Raw genomic sequence first — 14,202 nt, 5'->3', positions numbered from 1 at the left:
TTCATTTTACATCTTTTGTGGTGGATTTGCATCTATTTTTTAGTCATTTTGCATCTTTTTATGCATATTTCTTCACTTAATGATGTTTGCAGTAATAGCACAGTATTAGTGGTTCTTATGTTTGTATGTATGTATCGATGTAATAACAGTAGCTGGGGATGACATCCCTGTTTCTTAAAGAAGCGTCCACACACACACACACACGAGACGGCATGTCAACACTGTCATGCACGTCAGCAGAGGTGCAGCAATAAGCTGTGGAGTGAACTCGGCGTCTCTTCGGTGTCACAGGAATGGAAGCGCCGGCCCTTTTTCTCACTCTGACACTCGGTTCGTTTCCTGTGCAGCTGTCAGTCGCTGTGCACCATCAGCAACATGGCTATACGCAGGAAAGACAGCTTCCTCTGGGGGAAAGGTACGCTCTGATTACTATTATTATTCATTTTTAATCAACACTTCATATTAAAATGGAAAGCTGCAGCTAAAAGCAAACATTAGGGCTGTTGTGCGATGATTGAGAGTGTTGTGAGTCCCATAATCAGCGTGGTTCAGTCACTTTAAATGCTGCTAATTCACATTTTGCTGGTGATTTTATTTTCCTTGATGTTGACTTAAGTCTCCTCTATGTTTTGCTTTTATGTGTTAAACTTATTTGACTGTAAAATTAGAGACCTGCGAGACACAATCATCGAAACTTAACTCTGGAGGCGGGCCGATGTATCAGACGGACGATATTATTGGACGATATCGGCCTATCACAGACATATCTGTATCACACGGCTTCTGATAAGCACCGATATAAAAACCTTTTCTTCCTGAAGTCTATGGTCATCTCCACTGTTTTTGAAGCATTGAGCTCCAGGTTGTTCTCCCTGCACCAAGTCACCAGATGGTCGATCTCCCATCTGTAGGCACACTCATCCCCACCAGAGAGGAGTCCAATGAGGGTGGTGTCGTCTGCGAACTTAAGGAGCTTGTAGGGCAATACCATCCAACAGAGATCCCAATATGTGGATTTTGAGACTAATACCAGTACCAACTTTAGAGGGGGAGATAATTTGACTAACTTTAACTTTTTTATTACAGAATCGTCTGTGTCATATTGCACACAACGTCTTATTTCCTTGTTGTATCCTGTGTGGGTCTGGTGTCCTCCTGAGTGTGTCATGTATTGTGTGTCCTGTCTCTTCTATTTGTATTTTATTTATTTATTTAGTAGTATTTGTATCTTTTCTATTTTTTTTAGCAGGGACTACAGATGCTAATTAGCATCTTTGCTATAATCGGGCACTTTTACAGTGATATGGCAGTATGGCAGTAGCTCAGTCCATAGGTCACTTGGCTGGGAACTGTAGGGTCACTGGTTCAAGTCCCGGTATGGAGCGTGGACTGGTGGCTGGAGAGGTGCCAGTTCATCTCCTGGGCACTGCCGAGGTGCTGTTGAGCAAGGTACCGAACCCCCAACTGCTTGGGGCACTGGTCACTAGCTGCCCCCTCGCTCTAACATCTCACCTTAAGTGCATGTGTGTATTTTGGGCCTGTGTGTGTAACATGATTAATAATCAGAGTGAAAAAATTCAATTTCCCCGTTGCGGGATCAATAAAGTAATTCTTCTTCTTCTTCTATGTTGTTATCGTTGTTCATTAATGTGCACTGTCCCTAACAAGTAAAGCATTGATTGATTGATTGATAACTGTTATTACGCTGCAGATTCTTGTGCGAACCCACTGACAAACGCATCGTTCTTTACCGACCACGCTGCGCCCAAAATCAACCCTGAGTCATTAAAAAAAAAGAGGAAGCGAAGCAGCTATTTCGGGCTCTTTTTCCCTCCTCTCGTCCGCTGACCACTTCTCTAACTATGTGGAGGATGAAGTTGCGGTGCATGCTGGTCTGTGACAGAGAGCGAGCGTGGGCGTGAGCGAGGCTGTCAAGACAGACAGTCCACAGTGCAGCGAGCGTGCACGCCACTGTCCTGAAAATGCTCTCTCTCTCTCTCTCTGTCTCCCCACAGCTCCACCAAAAGTCCCCAAAGGAGAGAGGAGGCAGTGCGAAACCATCAAGATGCACAGGTGTGAGCTGCTGGATGATATTCAGGTAGACCGTAGAAAATCTCCCTCCAAGGTCGTACATTAAAACGCCTCATTATATGATTTTCTGTGCACCCACTCCCCGGCCTCAGCGCCGCCTTTCACAGCACACAATGTGTCTTTCACCAACTTTTAATTGAGATATGAAGGTTATTTTGTGTCTGTGTGGGGTCTGAGTCACGCACCATTGAGTCTACGTTTATCTGCGATGAGATGACAAAACCTTGGCGCCATCTCCCCCCCCTCTCACAGAAGCAGAGGTTGGAGATTAATCACGTCACGCCAGAAATCCACGGGCCTGAAGCGAAGGAGCAGAAGTGAGTATGAGCGAATCTCTCAAGAGCAGCTCCTTTTGTGAGTCAGCGCGGCCTCTTCCTCTTATTTACAGACTCCCACTCCGCGCGCATTGCTCAGTTCGACGAAGTCACAGGTTGCGAGCGGCTTTTGTGCGTTTTTTTTCCGTTACATGCCGCCTCTGCAGTTTGAGTCCTGCTACTCGAACCTTTCACCCTGATGTTTTCAGACGTTTTTGGGTGAAAAATCTTACAGTTGTTTACAAACTCATGTGCAAAACCCTGTGTAATTCAAGTGCACGCCTCCAATTCAACTCTTTATCCATTCAGCTAACTATTTCAACTGTTTGTTTGTTAGCTAACTATTTCAACTGTTTGTTACCTTTAGCTAACACTTTCAACCGTTTGTTTGTTAGCTTACTATTTCAACTGTTTATTTGTTACTTTTAGATAAGGGTTTATCCATTAAGCTAACTATTTCAACTGTTTATTTGTTAGCTAACTATTTCAACTGTTTATTTGTTAGCTAACTATTTCAACTGTTTCTTACCTTTAGCTAACACTTTCAACTGCGTATTTTTTACTATTAGATAGCTAAAAGTAACAAACAGTTAAAATAGTTAACACACTAAAAAAAATAGTACACACTACTTTTAGATAAAGGTGTATCCATTAGCTTACGTAGCTTACTATTTCAACAGTTATTTCAGCTGTTTATCTATTACTTTTAGCTAACACTTTCAACTGTTTATTTGTTAATTTAAGTTAACTACTGTATTTCAACTGTTTATTTGTTAGCTAATTATTTAAACTGTAAATCTGTTACTTTTAGCTAACTATTTCGACTGTTTATTTGTTACTTTTAACTAACGGTTTATCCATTAGCCTAAGTAGCTAACTATTTCAACTGTTTATTTGTTAGCTTACCATTCCAATTGTAACTTTTAGCTATTTCAACAATTTATCCATTTGCCTACTTGGCTAACTATTGGAACAGTTTATCAATTACTTTTAGCAAACGTATTATCCCTTTTAGCTCAGTAACAATTTTAACTGCTATATCAATTACTTACTCTAACTCTGTTTATAGCTAAATCTCAACAGCTTCTCCATTACTTTAAGATAACTGTTTGTCCATTACTTAGCTATTAAAGTACTGTTATGTTGTAACTTTTAGCTAATTATCACCTTAGCTAACTATTTTCATCCATTACTTTAAGCTAACTCTGTTGATCACCTTTGTTTTCAACTTCTCTGCTTGATCTTTACTTAGTTACCTGGGTGAACAATCTTTCTTATATCTCCAATAAATCGCAGAAGTAGGCCTGTACCCCCTGGGGGAAGTATCCTGACCCCTAGAGTGGTCATCGCTGATGTCTATATGTTAGTTAGTTAGCTGGTGAGCTAGTTTATTAGTTGTCCCCTTGGGGAGCTTCGTTTTCACATAGAGAGAAAGTCATTTTGAGAATGTGTGCGTGTGGCTGACTACACATTAGGACTTCCTGTTGCTTTCAGATGGTCATATGTCGGTCGCATGACACTGCATTTCACTGAGTTACTGGTACGATAACCACCGTTTCTCAGTAATTCTGGCCCCAAACCAAAACACCCACCACTTCATAAATTTAGATAATGGAGAAACACGTTCTGTTGAGTTTATTTCAGTAATGACTGATCGACAGAATGTAGTTGATTCATTTAAGTCATCTTCATGGAGCCAAAACACAGAATAACGTCTGTTTTTTACCTCATAATGTGAGAAGTTGCTGTTTATCTTTATTTTATAGCATTGGTTAATGATGTGTTTGGATTTAAACTGTTGAAATAGTTACGCAGGTTACTCTTGAGCCTCAGTAACTAAGGTTATTTTATTTATTTATTATTGCATCATGCATACAAACCCATCCTGCAATAATTGAATGTTATATTATGCAGATGCACAGTACATTTACATTTACATTGGACATTTACAAACACATGCAAACATTGAAAGAATATATACAGTATGCAGTGTACAGTATAGGAGTAAATGGTTCAAACTACTTCCTTTCCCCTCTCTTCCTTTTTGATAATGAAACAAGCTAACTTTGAACACTTTTGTTACCACCTTCTTTTGTTGTTTAGTCCGTATTTTCATTTGTAACGGACATTTTTGTCTTTTGTTGCAGCAAAAATGTCGTGAGAAACAGGAGATTCTTACGTGGGAAGAAGAAATTCAACATGGACCCAAAGAAGGTGAGTTCATATCGTATTTTAACAGGAGAAAAAAAAGAGGATTTAATGGTTAAAGAAAAGGTTAGCTGTTGTGGGAGTCGCTGAAAGTCGCTCTGAAGTGCAGGGCATTTTTGACATTTTATTCAGAAGCACCTGCTGAATAGAGTATTTGTGCAGCCTCAACACACTTTAGTTAGTTCTCTTTTATACCTCCGAGTGTGTAACGTCATCTTTGGTGCTGAAATGCTGCTATTTGAACACTTTAAGTGGGAACACAATGCCACTCTGAGTCGCAGTAAAGGTGCATTAGGTGAACTCAAACTTTCACTCACTTTATCCCCACCGGCTCTGAAGCTCGACAGCCAGATGGCAGCGAGTAAAACTCAGAGCGGATGTAAACCTGCGTGATGTGCAGAGATGCAAACCGTGCACGGACGCAGAGGATGACTGCGTAGCGAGAAGACCACATCCTTTTCCCTGAAGTGGTGCCGAAGCGCCACTTAACCACAGCGACCTCCCGTCTTTTTCGGCGCTTCCTCTGCGCGTCCCTCGGCCTGTGACCGCTCTGAGCACAGGCCTGCAGGACGTGCAAGAGTGGGAGGACGAGATGTTGACAGACTTCTTGGAGTTAAAGGTGTCTCCGAGTGTAATTGAGTTTAAGAAGTATTCAGCAGGAGTGCAGCGGGTCATATTTGGAAGATTTGGCTCTGAGCGTCCTTTGAGATATCTAGATTACAGAATGCAATACTCCCTCAACCTTTCTAATCTTCTTTCTCTGGTAGTTAATGAACACAGTGACTCAATGAGGAAGAAGAAGAGAACTTTTTTTAATGTGTGATATGACTCGTTTATGAACTTACAGAGCTGAAAAGACTTTAAAACGTATCTCTATTAGTATCACACTTATAAAACATGTGAATGAATGACTGAACATCTCCATTCTGAACCCTGATGAGCCACTTTCTCTTTGTAAACGTGCACATTAGGGATTTGCACGCTCGTGGCTCAGTATTCACAAAACATATTAAAGCTAAAAGTTGCTAAAAGTTTCTCCTAACTTCCTGATTCAGGAGCAACTCTCAGTCGTCTTAACTATCATTGATTCCACCTGTGTTTTCATGCTTCGACGAGTCAAAATATTGCAGTGAAAAAGGTTTAATCGGTCCAAAATGAGTCGTACGGCTCAAAAATCCCATTTATTTCAGCCTAGATTTCCCCACGCTACTTCTTTTTGCAGCTGTGGCTGTTGGAGTGTGATCAGGATCGTTTTACGTGAACACTTTCTAACTGTTAACGAGCTGCCCGACATGTAATTATGTGCAATTAGCGGCACATATACTTGACTCATCAGCAGCCTGTGTTACTCTTTGTTCCATGTTTTCATCAGTGACGCTCCCTCTTTTATTTTGAAATCTTTACCTGGATATGGAAACACACCTGCGTCAGTATTTCTGTCAGGAATTCATTGACAGTGACCCCAAACAGCCAATCACAGTTTGATCAGACGTGACATCATCCATAGCAGAAGGGCTCAAACCGCCCTTTCTCTGAGCTTAGGACACGGCTGCGGTCGAGACCAGCTTAATTGAGTCCAGGTCAAGTCCAAGACCAGGTCCAGTCAAGTGAGAGTTAAGACAAGAGTCTAGAGCAAATCAAGTTCAGGAGACATTATCTTTCCAACGCTGCTATGATGATTAAGGAGTTGGATCTCTTGGAAACAAGATCGATCTATCTTCTAATAAGAAATGAGTCAATCCAAGCAACGTTCTGTCTCTGAATCTGGAACAACAACTGAGGGTCCAACAAGGACACGAGACCAAGACAAGTGCAAGACCTCAACAAAGTGATGTCGAGACTCAAGTTCTTCTTAAAGGTTCTCTCGGGTCCTCAGTGAAAGTTGGTCTCAGCAGCTTTGTGAAGGGATTTTAAGACGGTAGGTGTGAATGGTTGTCTGTCTCTGTTCGTCTCTATGTGCCCTGTGATAGACTGGCGTCCTGTCCAGGGTGGACCCCGCCTCACGCCCGATGTCAGCTGGGATCGGCTCCAGCACCCCCCGCGACCCCGACTCCGGGATAAGCGTTTGAAGATGAATAAATGAATGAACTCTTAGCGAGGAACTTGTAGTGATGAGATCAAGTGTTTTGTGATCTGGTGCTCGTTCAAAATCACATAAAAGCCGTTTTTGAAATGAATAAACCAACACTAGTTTCACTGACATTCCCTGGATTGCAAACACAAAAGTATGATTGAGGAAGATTAACAAAAAACATGATATATTCATTCATCTTCAACCTCTTGTCCCTGTCGGGGTTGCCGGGGGCTGGAGCTGATCCCAGCTGACATCTGGCGTGAGGCGGGGTCCACCCTGGACAGGACGCCAGTCTATCACAGGACACATAGAGACGAACAGAGACAGACAACCATTCACACCTACGGGCAATTTTGGAGTCATCAGTTAACCCAGGGGTGTCAAAGTGATCCAGTAAAGGGCCGTGTGGCTGCAGGTTTTCATTCCAACCAAGCAAAAACACACCTGACTCGACTCATTCAATCACCTGAACTGTCTTCACACAGTTGATTTGTTGGACCAGGTGTGTTTTGGATTGGTTGGAATGAAAACCTGCAGCCACACGACCCTTTACTGGATCACTTTGACACCCATGAATGAACCGAACACCTGCACGTCTTTGGATTGTGGGAGGAAACCGGAGAACCCGGAGAAAACCCACGCAGACACGGGGAGAACATGCAAACTCCACACAGAAGGGCCCCAGCAAAACACGATGTTTGTTTTTGCAAAATCTGACTCCCCCTCCCCTCCTTCCTTCAGGGCGTCCACTACCTGGTTGAAAACGACCTGCTGGAATGGCGAGCAGAATCGGTGGCAGAGTTTCTTTACAAGGAGGAGGGACTGAGCAAGACCGCCATCGGGAACTTCTTGGGAGAACGGTAGAGTACGCACACAGACACACGGACGCAATGAAGGGTTGTGAGATGATTAACAGGGAGAGAGAAAAGAGAAGAAAAACCAAAAGGCCAAAAGACAAAAAGGTCGAGGAGCTGCTGGTTTAATAATGTTTCACTGGACTGTGTAAAGTCATTAAAGCTGCCAAAGGTAGAGCTTCCCTCTGAAATGTAGTGCGACAAAGTAGTACAAAAGAAAGAGCGGGAAAAGTCTTCAGTGTCGTTCGTTGTTTCCTGAACACGTCGTCTTTCAGACTAGTGGAAAGAAAACAACCAAAAGCACATTTACTTCACTTTATCTGCTTTTGGCCGGAGAATCGCAGCAGTGGGGGCGGAGCTGCAGTCGCTCTACCACACCGTTGTGACGTAAAGAGAGCTGAGGAAGGCAAAGCTCTGGATCTACCGCTCAGTCCTGGTTCCTACCCTCACCTGTGGTCATGAAAGCTGGGTCAGGACCCAAAGAACCAGGTCCAGGTCCAAGTGTGTGAAATGTGTTTCCTCAGGAGGGGGGCTGGAGTCTCCCTTAGAGAGAGGGGGAGAAGTTCAGCATCCGTGAGGAACTCGGAGTAGAGCCGCTGCTCCTTTGCGTTGAAAGGAGCCAGTTGAGGTGGTTCAGGATCATCTAGTAAGGATGAACCCTGGGCGCCTCCCTAGGGAGGTGTTCCAGGCACGTCCAGCTGGGAGGAGGCCTCGGGGAAGACCCAGGACCAGGTGGAGAGATTAGATCTCCACACTGGCAAAATGTATTGTTATTATTTATTTGTGTAGCTAATGAAGTGTCCTGTGGGTGTATATTGTGCTGCACATTTTCACTCCTGTCCTTTTATTCCCCGTCTCTTTCACAGGGAGGAAATGCACCTGCAGACTCTGAAAGCCTTCGTTGCCCTGCATGAATTCTCAGACCTGAATCTGGTGCAGGCACTCAGGTTTGCATGAACATCTTCTTTTAAATTTCATCCGGTTTCTTTCTAATGAAGTAGAAAATCCTCCTCCTTCTCACCGGCACGTGTCTGACATTGCGTGTGTGTGTGTGTGTGTGTTTGTGACTCCTCCGCCGTCTCGCAGGCAGTTTCTGTGGAGCTTTCGTCTCCCGGGAGAAGCTCAGAAGATTGACAGGATGATGGAGGCGTTTGCAACTCGCTACTGCGACTGTAACCCGGGGGTCTTCCAGTCCACAGGTAGGAACAACAAAGACGGTATCTGAGTCACGTTCTCTCAGACGGCTCGATTTAAAAGAAAGTTTCATTACTGTGTCACTGAGTATGAGCTCTAGCTGTCTGCTGTTAAGATAAACGCTCCTTTTCTCTGTAAAACATGAGCGAAGCCACAGTAACATCTCCTCTCAGTTAACAGATCGTTCAGCACAAGTGTTTTGTTTTGCTTCACACAGAAACGTATTATTTTTAAGGGCTTGACACAGTTCACGATGATGCACCCGAAGAAAACTAACTGTGGGTTTTGTGCCTTCTGTGCGTTTGTCACTCAGACACATGCTACATCCTGTCTTTTTCCATCATCATGCTCAACACGAGCCTCCACAACCCCAACGTGAAGGACAAACCCAGCCTGCAGCGCTTCGTGTCCATGAACAGAGGAATCAACCACGGGGAGGACCTGCCCACCGAGCTGCTCACGGTCCGTCACGTCCCCGCCCTTCATGCAGTAACCTGTACACGTGTCATTCATTTCAATTATTAAAAAATACAGAATCAAAAGAGTCGTTCATGGAGTCGCTGGTTAATTAGTGACATCTTCAAACCGCCTCCTGCCCGCAGACGTGACTAAAAAGAGAAACTGGAGATGGTTTGGTGGAAATTTGACTTAATTTATCTCCAATCTTGTGGATTTTCATTCTGACATTTAATGTTTGTCACAATGGCTTCCTTTTTTTTTAAATATTTGAACTTTAACTGTGTGGAAACTTTTAAGTACCCCTCCACTCAAAAAAGTGTGTTTCTTCTTCTAAAATGTCCACAAGTTCACACAAAACGACCAAAAATGACCACGAAGGGACGAGAAATGACAACAAAGACACACAAAATTATTAAAAATAGATAGAAAATAGTGCAAAACCACCTCAAAAAGTTGCAAAATAACTAAAACTAGATGCAAAACCACCACAAAAAGATGCAAAATGTCTAAAAATAGATGCAAATCCACCACAAAAAGATGCAAAAGGACTAAAAAAAGATGCAAAACCACCACAGACAGACGCAAAATGACTAAAAATAGATGCATAACCTACACAAAAAGATGCAAAATGACTAAAAATAGATGCAAATCCACCACAAAAAGATGCAAAAGGACTAAAAAAAGATGCAAAACCACCACAAAAAGATGCAGACGTGAAGTTCAACCAACGCTTTTAATCCATTTAATGTAAAAAATCCGGCTTTTAAAAACCAAAGTATTCCACTTTTAATGTTGAACCTGATTCTCTTCCAGAAACTGTACGGCAGCATCCGCAGCGAGCCGTTCAAGATCCCAGAGGACGACGGGAACGACCTCACGCTGACCTTTTTTAACCCGGACAGAGAAGGCTGGCTCCTCAAGAGAGGTGAGACGACGACGGTGGGGATGTTTGCACCGCAGAGACAATAATCTGAGCTCTCTGTGTGTTTATTCTGCACGAAACCTTTGTGACATCACAGCAGTCTCAGCAAAGATTAAATCCTAAATGTCTGTTTGTCGAAGGCGGACGAGTTAAAACCTGGAAGCGGAGGTGGTTCATTCTGACGGACAGCTGCTTGTACTACTTTGAGTACACCACGGTGAGAATCCCTCCGAAGAAACGTGGGATAAGTAATGTGTAAATGTCAAACTCTGAAGGTTAGATCTGTTTAAACACACGCGTCTCCTCCCGCAGGACAAAGACCCCATCGGGATCATTCCTCTGGAGAACCTGTGTGTCAGGACGCTACAGGACACCAGCAAACCGGTACAGTGTGTTTTACTCTTGCCTTTGGAGCTTCCTCGCCTCACACACATTATCCGCTGTTTAATGAATCACACGGCAGCTGCTAAATCAATTCCCAGCACGAGTGCAGTGAGTCACGGGGCCATCGGAGGACTGATAACACCAACAGAGAGCGTACGCGCATTGTAACGGTGCCGCACGTGTGTCCGTTTGTGTGTTTGAACAGTTTTGTCTGGAGTTGTATAACGCCAAAGGACAAAAGATCAAGGCCTGCAAGACGGAGAACAAAGGCAGAGTGGTGCAGGGTAAACACCAGTCCTATAAGCTCAGCGCAGCCGGTGCAGAAGAACGGGACGCCTGGATGGATGCGATCAGGTGAGAGCTGGCGCCGCCGCAGCCGTGGAGGACACACGTGAGAGGCCACGTGTCTCCAGTGTTTGTCGAGGTTTAAGACACAACACCAGGTGAAAACAGGCAACAGAGACAGTCAGGGGGAAGTCACATGATCACATATCACACACGCAGCGCACACAACAGGGGATTGTCTGTGTCAGACACGTTCTCGCTTTAAGGAGACACTGTGTTTGGTTTAGGCGAGGAGCGGCGCCCGGGTAGAGCGTGCAGGGCGGAGGATCTGACGTGGGTTACACCGCGCTGATGGAGGCGCTTCTGAATCTGATCACAAACAATTGAGTCTCTCTTGTCGTTCCTTGGATGTTTTTCTGATGATTTCGGCGTTTTTTACATTGTTTCTTCGCCCTCGTTCGTTCAAGTGAAGTGGTTCACAGCAGTCTTTCGGTTTGAACCTGAAGTTCCCACACGGCAGCTGTGGCGTCCATCTTTGTTTTTATACCTCCAAATCTCAACTAGTGTGTCCTCGAACCTGCTCCTCACGGGGCTCTCCTGCTGCACTCTGGGTAACTCCAGGGCCCCACCCCCCACCCCGCACACACACACACACACACACACACACAGAGGCCGTGCGGACGACAAGTGACTGACACGAGATGAGGGTGAACTCCTCATCACGCTGAGGAAGAGAGGCTCAGTGGAAACAGACTCAGTGAAACCTCTGCTCCTCCGGTCTCTTTGATAGCGGCTGGCAAAGTTATCGAGCTCATTAAAAGTTATCATGCGGTTAATTGATTTATTGCTCATTGCGACAGGCCTAACCAAGACAGGCTCACACTGCAACAACAACAACAACAACAACAGCAGCAGATCATGACAACTAAAATAGATACAAGATACATGACATTAAATGGTGCATTGATAAGACAATAAGTAAAATGTTTGTTGGTTAACTGAAGAAACTGCAGCTAGCAGCGACTGTTCCTTTGGGGTGGCAGTAGCTCAGTCCATCGGTGACTCGGCTGGGAACCGTAGGGTCGCCGGTTTGAGTCCCTGTGTGGACCATGAATGGAGCGTGGACTGGCTGGAGAGGTGCCAGCTCATCTCCTGGGCACTGCCGAGGTGCTGATGAGCTGAACCCGAACCCCCAACTGCTCCGGCTGCCGGTCACTGGCAGCCCACTCGCTCTGACATATCTCCATTAACTGCATGTATAGGTCCTGTTTGTGCATGTGTGTGTGTGTGTGTGTGTGTGTGTGTGTGTGTGTGTGTGTGTGTGTGTGTGTGTGTGTGTGTGTGTGTGTGTGTGTGTGTGTGTGTGTGTGTGTGTGTGTGTGTGTGTGTGTGTGTGTGTGTGTGTGTGTGTGTGTGTGTAACATGATTAATAATAGAGTGAACAAATCGAATTTCCCGTTGGGGGATTATTAAAGCAATTCAAGTAATTCTTCTTATTAGTTGAGCATGCGTGAGATAGGTTTGGAGTCTCCGCTGATCCCCCGAGTTCAAGAACAACGAACCGCTTACACTTCAGGTTTGGTTCATATCAAACAAACAAGATAGAACGTGTTAATTGTTGAGCCTTCGACTTCTCTTTATTGATCCCTGTGGGATGAACTCCTGCAAGGAAATTTAGTTTCCAGCAACTTACAAAAAACACAAGGGAGGTATAAAAAAAATAGATTCACAACATAAATTTGAAAAGAGCCAGACTCGCTCCTGGTTCCAGAGTTTATGCTAAGCTAAGCTAACCGCCGGCCGTGGCCTCTTGTGAAAACAAACAAACATCAGAGTGGTATGAACAGTCTCTGATGTGTCAAACAGGTAAAAATGAAAAGGTCACTTGGTTTCAAAGTGAGTCTGGATCTTCTGTTTCAGGGCGAGCATCTCCAAAGACCCGTTTTATGACCTGGTGTCTCTACGAAAGAGGAAGGTCATCAGCAACACGTCGTCGAGGGACTGACACACGAGGAAACAGCATCTGGAGCCGGACGACGTGTTTTTAACATTTTCACAGAAATGAGAAGTGACACTCGTCAAAGTGTGAAAAGACAAACTGAATAATTTGTGGCTTTCTATGTAAATTCTTTATAATACTTCTGCAAAGTGCACGCACTACTGTACCGACTTCAGGGACCCACAAGCACCAGCTGCAGGATGACGCCCAAAGGGGCAACATGGATCTGGTGTTCGCCCACTGGGTGCAGGTCCAGGACCCCACAAAATGCCTAAAACAAGACTCAAAATGACTAAAACAAGACTCAAAATGACTAAAACAAGACTCAAAATGACCAAAATAAGACTCAAAATGACCAAAACAAGACACAAAATGACTAAAACAAGACTCAAAATGACTAAAACAAGACTCAAAATGACTAAAACAAGACTCAAAATGACTAAAACAAGATTCAAAATGACTAAAACAAGACTCAAAATGACTAAAACAAGACTCAAAATGACTAAAACAAGACTCAAAATGACTAAAATGAGACTCAAAATGACTAAAACAAGATTCAAAATGACTAAAACGAGACTCAAAATGACTAAAACAAGACTCAAAATTACCAAAACAAGACTCAAAATTACCAAAACAAGACTCAAAATTACCAAAACAAGACTCAAAATTACCAAAACAAGACTCAAAATGACCAAAACAAGACTCATGACTTAAAAAAGACTCAAAATGACCAAAACAAGACTCAAAATGACCAAAACAAGACTCATGACTTAAAAAAGACTCAAAATGACCAAAACAAGACTCAAAATGACTAAAACAAGACTCAAAATGACCAAACAAGACTCAAAATGACCAAAACAAGACTCAAAATGACTAATACAAGATTCAAAATGACCAAAACAAGACTCAAAATGACTAAAACAAGACTCAAAATGACTGAAACAAGACTCATAATGACTTAAACTAGACTCAAAATGACCAAAACTAGTCTCAACATGACAAAAACAAGACTCATAATGACTTAAACTAGACTCAAAATTACTAAACAAGACTCAAATTGACTAAAACAAACTCAAAATAAGTAAAATAAGACTCAGTTTGACCAAAACAAGACTCAAAATGACAAAAAAAGATAAAAACAAACGCAAAAAAATTACCAGAAAGTGACATAAAGTTTAAAAAGATACAACAACCATGAAGAGTAAACTAAACTAAACTAAAACCAGACTCACGACAACCACAGGGAAAAGGGAATTTATAGTAATGTTGTGTTTTTGCACTTTTCTAACTTCACTTACTCGTTAAATCCTTTAAATCCAGTCTTTTATCCTCACAGCAGCTTTTACAGCAGCGCGCTTCTTCACTGATAAACTGTAAATAAATAAAAGGAAAAAGCTAAAAGTATTAACTTAAGAGTA

The 14,202-nt window shown here is 43.3% G+C and overlaps 1 protein-coding gene across 1 annotated transcript; it reads left to right on the top strand.

Moving 5' to 3' along the window:
• The first annotated feature begins 392 nt into the window (after nucleotides 1-392).
• cyth4a (cytohesin 4a) lies at nucleotides 393-14,202 on the top strand. Its single transcript, XM_083931635.1, has 13 exons — nucleotides 393-415; nucleotides 2,016-2,098; nucleotides 2,344-2,408; nucleotides 4,553-4,619; nucleotides 7,429-7,547; nucleotides 8,408-8,488; nucleotides 8,628-8,740; nucleotides 9,049-9,197; nucleotides 10,008-10,119; nucleotides 10,257-10,333; nucleotides 10,429-10,500; nucleotides 10,706-10,854; nucleotides 12,706-14,202. The coding sequence occupies exons 2-13, from the start codon at nucleotides 2,066-2,068 to the stop codon at nucleotides 12,788-12,790; spliced, it is 1,122 nt and encodes a 373-aa protein (XP_083787761.1). The 5' UTR covers nucleotides 393-415; nucleotides 2,016-2,065; the 3' UTR covers nucleotides 12,791-14,202.

Source organism: Echiichthys vipera (genome assembly GCF_963691815.1).
Source record: "Echiichthys vipera genome assembly, chromosome: 17".
NCBI lineage: Eukaryota > Metazoa > Chordata > Actinopteri > Perciformes > Trachinidae > Echiichthys > Echiichthys vipera.
Note: the sequence above shows the minus strand (reverse complement) of the source record. Positions and strands in the feature narration are given on the sequence as shown.

Excerpts from the sequence above, each read along its gene's own strand:
- cyth4a (XM_083931635.1), top strand. The coding sequence starts at position 2,066 with ATGCACAGGTGTGAGCTGCTGGATGATATTCAG. Across the intron at positions 2,099-2,343 it reads AGCTGCTGGATGATATTCAG|AAGCAGAGGTTGGAGATTAA; the intron begins GTAGACCGTAGA and ends CCCCTCTCACAG. Across the intron at positions 10,501-10,705 it reads TACAGGACACCAGCAAACCG|TTTTGTCTGGAGTTGTATAA; the intron begins GTACAGTGTGTT and ends GTGTTTGAACAG.